The sequence below is a fragment of the Monodelphis domestica genome, chromosome 6 (genome assembly GCF_027887165.1).
Source record: "Monodelphis domestica isolate mMonDom1 chromosome 6, mMonDom1.pri, whole genome shotgun sequence".
Lineage (NCBI taxonomy): Eukaryota > Metazoa > Chordata > Mammalia > Didelphimorphia > Didelphidae > Monodelphis > Monodelphis domestica.
Window position 1 is genome coordinate 158,345,324 of NC_077232.1, and position 11,263 is coordinate 158,356,586.

An 11,263-nucleotide genomic window follows, 5' to 3' on the forward strand; every position below is an offset into this window, starting at 1 on the left:
AGAGAGAGAGAGAGAGAGAGAGAAAGAGAGACAGAGAGAGAGAGAGAGGGAGAGAGAGGGAGAGAGAGAGACAGAGAGAGAGAGAGAGAGGGAGAGACAGAAAGAGTCAGAGACAAACAGAGAGAGATCGAGAGCACCCCTTGTCCTGGGCAGGGTGTCTGGCACTGAGACTTGAGGCTTGTGTAAACAGAGTGGAGTTTACAGATGGATACTTTCCTCTCGAGCCAGTCTCATTGCCAAGGTCAGAGCTGCTGCACCAGCCCCAAGCCCCCAGGCTCAGAGGTGCCAGTGGGAAGACGCTTTTGCCCTCTTGCCTCTGCTGTTGCCATTGCTTTGCTCGGGGCCAGGAGGCAAACCCTGTTTCTTCTCAGTGCCCCCAGATGCATTTGTCTGCACGTGAGCTTTTCTGGAGGTGTTGGGTTTCCTTTGGTCGAGATGGGAAGTGCAGGAGCTCGCTTGGAAGAGGTGCGCCTTGCTGCTCTTCTGGTTTTGTTTTGCTTTGGTCCAAGGTGGACTTCTCAGGGCTCTTGAGATGTTTCTCCCATGCACCCGCTACCCCACAGAGAGAAGGTGTGCCCAGGGAAGGTGTGGGACCTAGCACGTTTTTGCTGGATGTTTTGTTTGTCTCTGATTTAGCACTGTAGTGAGCACTGTAGTGCCAAGACAAGTTCTGGCTCCGGGGGCTGGGGACACTATCGTTTTTAATATCCCTTCTGACAGTTCTCAGAGCCAGATTCCTACCTGGTCCCAGCTGACACTAACTTCTGCCTTGTCATCCATCCTGGGTCAGCTGGTGAGCCAATTTTGAGAAAGCCCTTTTCGGGTTACAGAGTGCTTTATGCATGGGCTGTCATTTGATCCTTGCCACAGTTTTGGGAGCTGCGTGCTATAATTATCCGTGCTTGAGGAAACACATGCAGAAAATGAATTATCTAAGTTTACCAAGCTAGGAAGTGTCTGAGACTAGATGGATGGATGGTTGGGTAGGTAGACAGAGATAGACAGAAAGACAAGATGGATGGATAGATAAGACAGATGCTTGGATAGGTAGGTAGATAGCTAGAGACACAGAGACAGACAGACAGACAGGTAGATGGACGGATGGATAAACAGATAAGACAGATGCTTGAATAGCTGGGTAGGTAGCTCGCTAGAGGTAGAGACAAGACAGGTAAATAGACATGTGGAAGGTGGGCAAATGACAGACAGACAGACAGGTAAAGAGATAAATAGGCAGGCTCTGGATGTTTGGAAGACAACCAGCGCGTTAGCACTATGCCGGCAGGTGTCAAAGGAGTGCCTGGTTTGAGAGTAGAGGTTCAGACTCTAGGCTTTTATGGAGTTTGAGAAAGTCTTGTTTTGAGTTTTGCATTGAATTTTAGGTTTGTAAACATTTGCTAAGAGAACATCCTTAATTTAACCACCTCCCTCCAGAGGTTTCCAGTGCATGCTTTCTGCATTCTTCAGAGCAAGTGGAGAGTCCTTTTGGGGCAGCTTTGGGGGAGTGTGGCTGTTGGTGTTTCTCCAGACACCATACTGTGTTTGAGCAGAACAAGGCTGAGGAGAGGAGAGCCCAGGGGTCAGGGAATTCCAAGCATGGTCGCTAGGTCCCCCCATTCCACTCCCTGCCAGTGTGAACAGCTTGAATGGGTGTTGAGCTAAAAGTCTCGTGGAATAGGTCAGGTCGTTTTCATGTGGCTACAGGGACCTTGTCACCTGCATGGTCTCCTTGGAGCTAGAAGCTTCTGTGAACAGGAAATATAAATATCAAATGTCAGCGTTCTTTTCTCTCCCTTTGCAGGTGTTCAGGACAGACCTGATCACGGCGATGAAGCTTCATGACTCCTACCAGCTGAACCCAGATGAATACTATGTGTTGGCAGACCCTTGGAGGCAGGAATGGGAGAAGGGAGTCCAGGTGCCAGTGAGCCCAGGAACCATTCCAGAACCTGTGGCCAGGTAGAAAGATACACGCCATAAACCATACCTCCTTCTTCTCCCCTGCTCTCCCCTTACTCCCTCCCCTAAGTATCTACATGGTTCTTGGTGCCATAGAGGATAAATGTTGAAATTTTATCAAAAAATTGTAGCGCAGTGATTCTAGATGAGAATAAAAGTGAAAGAGGAATGTGGTAGGCATACACTTCAGGGGATGGGGACCATTCTGCTGAGTTCCATTGTCTTTTGGATTTTCCAGAGGTATTTTGGATTTTCCAGAGGGAAGGTTTTCTATTTTTGATTTTTTTACATTTCTTTCAAAGAAAATCCTTTCTTCTGTCTTCCCTCTCCCCTCCTCCCTGTCCCCAGAGAAAGAAAGAAAAACAAAATTCCTGTTATAGACATGAAGAATCAAGCAAAACAAATTCCCCTCTTGGAGGAGAATGTAAAAAAAAAATCTGAGTTCATCACCTCTCTGTCAGGAGTTCAGTAGTATCTTTCATCTCGAGTTCCATGAAACTGTCATTAATCAGTGCATTACAGTAGTGCTGTAGAAATTGTTCTGCTTCACTTCACTCTGCTCTAATCAGTTCATACATGTCTTCCCAGGTTTCTCTGAAACTCCCTCTCCTTATTGATTAAAGCACAATAGTATTCCATTGCATGATATGCTTATTTAGTATGTATACATATATTACTGTAGATAGTGATGTATTATAACACAGGATCTTATATATATGTAATAAATAGAATATATGTTATAATGTGTGTATATAGTTATAGTTACATACTGTAAATTTGCTCAGCTATTCTGCAGTTGATAGATACCCCATTAGATTCCAATTGTTTGTGACTACAAAATTTATTGCTATAAATATTTTTAACATATGATCCTTTTCTTCATTATTTTGTCTTTTTGGAACTTAGACCTAATTTGGATATTGCTACATTGAAGGGTTTGTTTGGTGAATAACTTTTGGAATATAGTTCAGACTGGACCATTTCACAATTCCACACATAGGGCATCAAGGTGCTTGCTTTCTCACAGCCCCTCCAGCATTTGACATTTTCTTTTTCATCATCTTTATTGATCTGATAGATGTGGGGAGGTACCCCAGAGTTATTTTAATTTGAGCTTCTTTAATAGTGATTTAAATAATTTTTTTAAATGGCTCTTGAGAGCTAAGACTTCTTCCTCTGAAAAGGGCTTATTCATATCCTTTGACCAATTGTTAATCAGGGTTTAGCTCTTATTCTTAAAAATTTGAATCCATTCTCTGTATATCTTAGGAATAGACTTTTTATCAAGGAAACTGGCTGCAAAGATTTCCCACCCCTCTTCTCTCCCCCTCATTTATATGTTTTAGGAGGGCAAGGTCTTAGAATTCCTTAGACTGTAGTAGGGAAATTTGGAGACATGCCAAACGCTTTAACTCAATTAAAAAAATATCCACTATATGCCAGACAGAGTGGACATTGAGCTGGCCTCAGATCCAAGAAGGTGTGGATTCAAGTCTTGCCTCTTGACACATTCTGACTTTGTGACTCTGGGCAGGTCAATCTCTCACAGATCTCTGAGTCTAGATAAATTGCTATGAAGGGACTGACCAGCATTGATAGAGGGAATTCCTCAGTCCAGAGCTCCCAGTACCAGTCCCTGTCCTCAGGAAAGATAGATTCTTTTACTTGCTGGTAGAGCGCTAAGCTTGTAGATAGGAGCTGGTTTTGAATTTCTGGTGCTTCTTTACTACCTGTGTGACCTTGGACAAATCATTTGGGGCTTAATTATTATTAAATGAAGTGACTGGACTAGAAGATCTCAAAGGTGCCTCCCACATCTGTCTAAATTTGTACTTCCATATTCCATTGGTATTCCTATTCTGGAATGGGAACACGAAGGGAGGAATTTCAGGAATCGACAACAGTCTGATTTTCATCTCTGACATGGGAGATCTCTTTGGTTCCTGCTGTTTGCCCCACCTTCAGAAGCCGACCCATGGCAGAAAGCCCAGAGGGATTGGTGTGGGAGTTGGAGCCTGGGTGTGAAAGGAAAGCTATTTGTTAAGTTCCCCCATTAAGGATAATTACAAGGTAAAACACACTGGTCCTTTCTCTTGGCTTACTTGTTCATACATTTATTACCCATTTAAGCAGAGATTCAAACTCTCTGACTCATTCTCATTCATTGGTTTACTGTCCCATCTTGTGTCTGACTGGGACAATCTATATCATAGATCTAGGCATGGGAAGAACTGAGAGACCGTCCAGCGAAACGCCCTCATTTTACCCAGGAGGAAATTCATTCAGAGGCCAGATGGCTTGCTCCAAGGTACCCAGCTAGGAAATGGCAGAGCTGAAATGGGAACCCAGCTTCTTGGAGGGTGAGCCCAGAGTTCCTGCCTTAGTACCACAGCGTCCCTAATGAGGGAAGGGCCTCTCTTACCTATTGCTGGGTTTCTCTATTGAGACTATTAGTCTTCTTCCTGCTTTGTGACGTAGATTCTGAATTCTGCCTCCAATCCCACTTCACGTTAATTGGCTCCTCACTGCCTTCATCCCCACAGTGGCAGCCAGCAGGGGTGGCACGCCTGACTGTCCATTAGTAGGAGATGGCTCTTTGGATCTCTTTTGAGATCACCATCTTCTGGGCTTTCTCCTTGTCTACCACCTCCCTCCTGTCTTATATTTCATCTTATCATAACTCCTTGGTGGATGAAACTACCATTATGGGGGGGGGATTTGTGAGACCATTGATCTTAAAAAGGGGTTCTCATGTTCAGTAATCAAGTTGGGAACTTCTGGACTCTGTAGCCTGGGCTTAAAGGGCACCCATCCTCCCAGATTTCCAGCTCCCCTTTTGGGGGTGTCTTTCCTCTGCTAGAATGTAAACAGGAGTAGAGGGACTGATTGATTTGCTTGATTTTCTATTCCTAACACTTAGCACAGTGCCTGGTACCTAGTAAATACTTAATTAATCATTTCTCTGCCTCTGCCTCTCCCCAATAACCCCTTCCCCCAAAACAGTTTCTGAGAACCTTTCCTTCTTTCTTATCAGGAAATCCATTGAAAAATCATGCTTTCTTACATACAATTTCTTAAATTCCCTATCCGATTGTAAACAGCCTGAGGATAAAGGTTTCTTTTTTGATGGTATAGCCTCCTCCTTAATCGTGATGCCTTGTTCTTGTAAGCACTTAATAAATATTTATTAACACTGCCCGGCCAGTATATTTCTCCCATCTGGAGTAAAGGGTCAGTCTGGGGTTCCTTGGGCTCAGTGGGGGGACAGTTGATTCCCTTTGAGGTCATCCTCATATCTCTAAGACCACAGAGCTGCTGAAGTTAGTATGCTTTTTTTTTTTAAACCCTTACCCTCTATATTAGAATCAATACTGTGTATTGGTTCCAGGGCAGAAGAGTTGGGCAATGGAGGGTGAAGTGACATGCCTAGAGTTCCACATATGAAAAGGCTAAACTGGAAGAGTCAAGTCCCCTGTGAGGGTCCAGTCTAGCTTCCTGAGAAGTGGGCAGAAAGCAAAGCTCTTGGCCCTCACTCACGCCTAGCCACAGCAGGCGTATATGTCCACCTAAACAGGTGCCTCGCCGGGTGTTCCGTGCTCAGCTTTCAGGATCCTCGACGGAGGGCTGTTGGGTTTTCCCCCTAGTTTTGAGCAGGGGGTCTAGCCATGGAGAGTGGGTTTTTGAACACAGTGGGCAGAGATGCTCGTCTGAATCTTTTTATCTGGAGTTTTCTGTTGGCTCCAGAGAGAAGAATCAGGAACACTATATGGAGACTGAAAAGAGATCAATTTCAGCTTTATATCAGGTGAAATGTCGTAATGATTAGAGCTATTCAAAAGGAGAACGGACTGCCTTGGGAAGGCCGAGGGCTCTCTTCTTCCTGGAAACGTTCAGGCAGAGTCTGAGTGAGTGCTTGCTAGGCATGTCAAAGGAGGGATTCTTTTTCTGCTCTAAATTGGACTACATGATCTCTGAGGTCCAGTTCCAAACTTCTGTCACTCTCTTTCTGAAATACATCCCTCAAGTTGAGCCATTTAACAATATGACGTGGATAAAACCTCCTGCTCCATAAATTGGGTTGTTGTTAGCTTCGATGGAAATCTGTCCACAGGGTGCTTTGGGCAACTTGGAGGCATTTGTGCAAACTTCTGAAAATGAACAGGCTAATAAGGAGCGTTGGTGTGGAGCTGCTAGGGACGGCGGAGACCGTCTCGTTCGTCTCCTTGACCCCTGTCTCCCCATCCCTGTGTGGTAGATGAGGAAATTGAGGCAGTGGAAGAAAGTGGAGAGAGACAATGACTTTGGGAATTAGAACACTTGGCTGAAGATTCTCCTTCCCACCTGTGCGATCTGAGGCAAATCCCTTCACTTCTGCTCTGAGTTTACTGATCTATAAAACGAGGTATTGGACTGGATGGTCTCTGATGTCCCCTCTAACTTTCAGGCCACGATCTCATGATCTAGAGAGCAGGAATGAATGGTCTGGGTACATAGGAGACCCTTAATGAATGTTTATTGACTGACTTGCCATCCAAGTCCCCTCAGATAAAAAGGATTTGAACCTAGTTCAGACTGTGAACACCCAATTCAGCCTCTTTGCTGTGTGCCATCGCTTTTTTAGCTTCTCTTTGGACTCCAGTTGACGTCTAACCCATTGACTCCTCACCTTTTAGGAACGCCCTGGAGTCTTCCAGTCACTGAAGAAGTCTCTCTTTGTCCCCAGCAAACATTTACGAGGGATCCAATATGTGTGGGGACTTTTCGATGCCCTCAAGGAAATGACATCGTAAAGACTTTTGTCCTCCAGGGCTCCCCAAGTGAGATTTTATCATTTTCCTAGTACTTGATGAACCCAGATCATGCCATACTTCAAGTACAAATTACTGGGATATACCCTGGTTTGGGTTTTTCCCCCATCAGAGTGGCCAGTTTCCTTCCTCTGGCTTCCCAGTGTCCTTGAATTCACCGCTTGGGCGGCTGCTGCAGCTCTCTGCCCCACTCCTGAAAATGTGGTGTCCGGCGTCCTTTGTGAGAGGCTCTTCCTCTTGTGGTTCCAGCCAGGGAGAGGTGTGATGAATAAGAATCCGTTTAAGGGCTCCCTGTACTAAGTATCCGACTGAAGGCAGAGGAGCGGCAAGGGCTAGCCATGGGGGTTTAGTGACTTGCCCAGGGTCACCCAGCTGGGAAGTGGCCGAGTCCAGGATCTCCAGCTTGGCGCTCTATCCCCATAGCTGCCTAGCGGCACCCCTTTCCCTCCTTGATCCTTTGAAACTTGGGTTTCCGTGTTTGTCTGAAGATGTGGAGGGGCCAGAGCTGCTGGCGTGTGGGGAAGCCTCTTTGTCCCATGTTTCTGCCTTCCTGTTTCTGGTTTGGAAATTACAAATACCTCTGACTTGGTTTTAAATTATAACATTTCTCTTTGGTCCGGGCTGGTGATAACATTGTAGAAGTGGTAGTGGAAGTGGAAGTAGTAATAGTGGTGGTAGTAGTCGGGGCATCTAGGGGGCACCATCCTGCATAGCGTGGTGGGTTTGGAGTCAGGAAGACTCCTTCCTCAGTTCAAATCTGAACTCAGACACGTATTAGCTGTGTGACCCTGCTCAAGCCACTTTACTCTGTTTGCCTCAGTTTACTCATCTGTAAAATGAGAAGGAAATAGTTAACCACTCCAGTATCTTTGCCAAGAAAACCTCAAATGGATCTATAAAGAATTGGAGGTGACTGAAAAATGACTGAATAACAATAATGACAAAAGTAGTGGTGGTAGTGGTGGGACTGGAAATAGTTGCAGAGGTAGTGGTAGTAGGAGTAGCAAATATCAAAAAAAAAAACTTTAAAAGAGCATTAACATGCCTTAAAAGTGCTTGCTATGCACTTTAGGTGCATTGTCTCATGGTGAGAGCTTGTTTTATCCATGTTACAGAGGAGACAGACTGAGAGAGGTCACACAGCTAATAAGTGTTTGAGGTGGGAGCAAACTCGGGTTTTCCTAACTCCAGTTAGGTTGTTCTACCCACTACACTGTGCTTCTGGTGTGGACACTCCTGGAAGTGATGACCAGCAGGGACTCTCCTTTAACTTAAAGGGGTAAGAGAGCTGCTTGGGGACACTCACAGGTTCAGTAACCTTTCCATGGTCCCAGAGGGAGTTTATCTTCAAGGTAGGACTTTGAACCTAGTTTTCCTTGCTTCTAGTGTTAGCCCTTTATTCACTCTAACGTATTAACCCTCATTTGTGCCATTAGGTCTGGGAGACTTGTGTGTGTGTGTGTGTGTGTGTGTGTGTGTGTGTGTGTGTGTGTGTGTGTGTGTGTGAGAGAGAGAGAGAGAGAGAGACAGAGACAGAGACAGAGAGACAGAGACAGAGACAGAGTGGGGGGCAGAAAGACAGAGAGAGGGAAGGAGAGAGTGTGTGTGTGAGAGTAGGAGGGGAGAAAGAGACAGAGACAAAGAGACAGAGAAGGAGTGAGGGGAGAGAGACAGATCAAATCAGAAAGAACAAGACAGAGGAAAAGAGTAGGGGGAGAAAGACAGAGAGGGAGGGGGAGAGAGAAGGAGAGAGAGGAAAAGATAGGTGGAGAGAGACAGAGATGGAGGAAGAGAGGGAGACAGAACAAGAGAGACAGAGAGGGAAAGAGTGGCAGGGGGGAGAGAGCGAGGGAGGGGAGGAGAGGGAGAGAGGGAAAAAGAGGGTGTTTGTGTGTATGTTTTGGCAATTTGGATGGTGTCATTGTAGACTTCAGTGCCTTGAAGAGAGGAGGAGGGTCTTTCATTTGAAAAATCTTATTTATTTATTTGAAAAATTTATTTAGTCAATTTAGAACATTATTCCTTGGTTATAAGAATCCTATTCTTTCCCTTCCTCCCCTCCCCCCCCTTTCCCATAACCCACGCACAATTATTACACGTGTCCTTGATCAGAACCTATTTCCATATTATTGATATTTGCACTAGGATGTTCATTTAGAGTCTACATCCCCAATCATATCCCTTCGACCCATGTGATCAAGCAGTTGTTTTTCTTCTGTGTTTCTACTCCCACAATTATCCCTCTGAATGTGGATAGTGTTCATTTTCATAGATCCCTCTGACTTGTTCAGGGACATTGCATTGCCACTAATGGAGAAGTCCATTACATTCGATTGTGCCACAGTGTATCCATCTCTGTGTACAATGTTCTCCTGGTTCTGCTCCTCTCGCTCTGCATCACTTCCTGGAGGTTGTTCCAGTCTCCATGGAATTCCTCCACTTTATTATTCCTTTTAGCACAATAGTACTCCATCACCAATATATACCACAATTTGTTCAGCCATTCCCCAATTGAAGGGCATCCCCTCATTTTCCAATTTTTGGCCACCACAAAGAGCGCAGCTATGAATATTCATGTACAAGTCTTTTTCCCTTATTATCTCTTTGAGATACAAACCCAGCAGTGCTATAGCTGGATCAAAGAGCAGGCAGTCTTTTATCGCCCTTTGGGCCTAGTTCCAAATTGCCCTCCAGAATGGCTGGATCAATTCACAGCTCCACCAGCAATGCATTAATGTCCCCACTTTGCCACATCCCCTGGAGGAGGGTTTTTAATGCCCTCAAAGGAATAAAAAGCAGACCGTTCTGAATTAGCAATAGGTGCCTGCCTCCTTAGCGATTAGTTAATTTTCTCTCTGTTTCTCAGGGTAATGTCTGAGGAGAAAGCTCTCATGTTCATCAGGCCAAGGAAGTACATCCTCTCCTCGGGCTCGGAGCCTCCAGAGCTGGGCTATGTAGACATCCGTACGTTGGCAGATAGTGTGTGTCGCTATGACCTCAATGACATGGACACTGCGTGGCTGGAGCTGACCAACGAGGAGTTCAAGGAGATGGGTGAGATGATACGGGTCCCGGCAGCCCCTTCCTCCCTTCCCCGCAGGTTTTTTCTTGACTGAAGACAAATAGAGGAAACTTTAGTCTAAGAGGATAAAAGCGCGGAAAGAGCTTCTGTTGGCCACTGGATGATCTTGAAGGTCTTTAACTCGGCAATCGAGGCACAGGCTTGTGTGGTCCCAACTTTGTTTCTCTAGCTTTATTGTTTATATTTTGTGTAATAGGATCAGAGGATTTCAGCGTATTATGGAAATTATAGAATTATAGAAGCAACAGCAAAACATCATTCCTAGAGGACTTGTGGATTTGCTAAGCATTTCATTTATACTATCTCATTTGAGCCTTCCCGCAGCCCTCTAAGGAAGGCACTGCAGTTGTTATCTTCATAAAGAAACTGAGGTTCAGTGAATGACTTGCACGTGGCAGTGGAGCTAAGAAAGTGTCCAAGGTAGGATTCAAACCCGGGTCTTCCCAACTCCACCTGGAGGACATGCTAGAAGCTGTCTGTTCCAAACTCTTCATTTTACAGATGAGGGAAGCGGAGATCCAGAGCAGAGAAACGATGCTTCCCCGTGTTGGCAAGGTGACAGGTATATGGTCGAGGTAGTACTTGAGCCTGAGTGCTCTGATTTCCACCCGAGGGCTCTTTCCTCAGAGAATCTCCCACAAGGATGTAAAACAGGCTGTTCTTGAAACATCCACAGATTATCAATAGCTACATAAACAAGGTTAAAAATCTGTAACGATCAGAGACATGCTAATTAAAAATCACTGGGAGATTTTCCCTTGATAACCATCAAATGGGCAGAGATAATAAAAGACCACAACATTCAAAGCTGGTGCAACAGTCGGCCAACAGACCTACTCATGGACCCGGCCAGCCCCGCGGTCTCGACCCCTTTCCCTGAACGTGCCGGCCGCGTCGCCCTGCTCTGTGCTGACCGTGGCGGCCCGGAGACTCTCGTTTTCACCGTCTTATTAGGCTGCTCTAGTACATGTTAATTAGAGGGAGGACATTTGTGTTTTCAAAGCGGAGTGCCTTGGAAACTCACGGAAGAGTTTGGATGGAAAGTGCCCTCCCCATGTGAGGATGTGAGAGATTGGCCAGGCCCGGAGGCACCCCTCACGTCCGGACTCCTCAGCGGTGTGTTGGAGGCTGGGGAGGCCCTGCCTCTGAAGTTCTCTTCCTGAGCAGCATTGAGCTGCGAAGTAAGGAGGCGGCTCCGAGATCCAGGGACGCCCGTGGCCCTGCGTCTGATGTACCGGCCGGGCTGCACAGCCGGCTCTGCTGGCCTAGAATTAATTTCCTGCTGGGACAACCTGGGATTTTTGTTTTTCAACGCATTTATGGCAATAATCTAGCATCAGAGCCCAGGGGGCAGGGGGATGTTCACTTCTGGCACCGAATTTGTATTGACCATCTTGGGATTTGCTAAGGGATT

At 45.8% G+C, this 11,263-nt stretch overlaps 1 protein-coding gene across 5 annotated transcripts in view; it reads left to right on the forward strand.

Annotated features, from left to right (window-relative positions):
• Positions 1–11,263, forward strand: part of JADE1 (jade family PHD finger 1) — a 90,149-nt gene that overhangs the window by 43,736 nt on the left and 35,150 nt on the right. For all 5 annotated transcript variants that reach the window (XM_007496353.3, XM_007496355.3, XM_056802699.1 and 2 more), the window contains 2 exons: positions 1,802–1,959; positions 9,634–9,821. In XM_007496353.3, the coding sequence (XP_007496415.1) occupies positions 1,802–1,959; positions 9,634–9,821 (346 nt within the window). The remainder of the gene's footprint in view (positions 1–1,801; positions 1,960–9,633; positions 9,822–11,263) is intronic.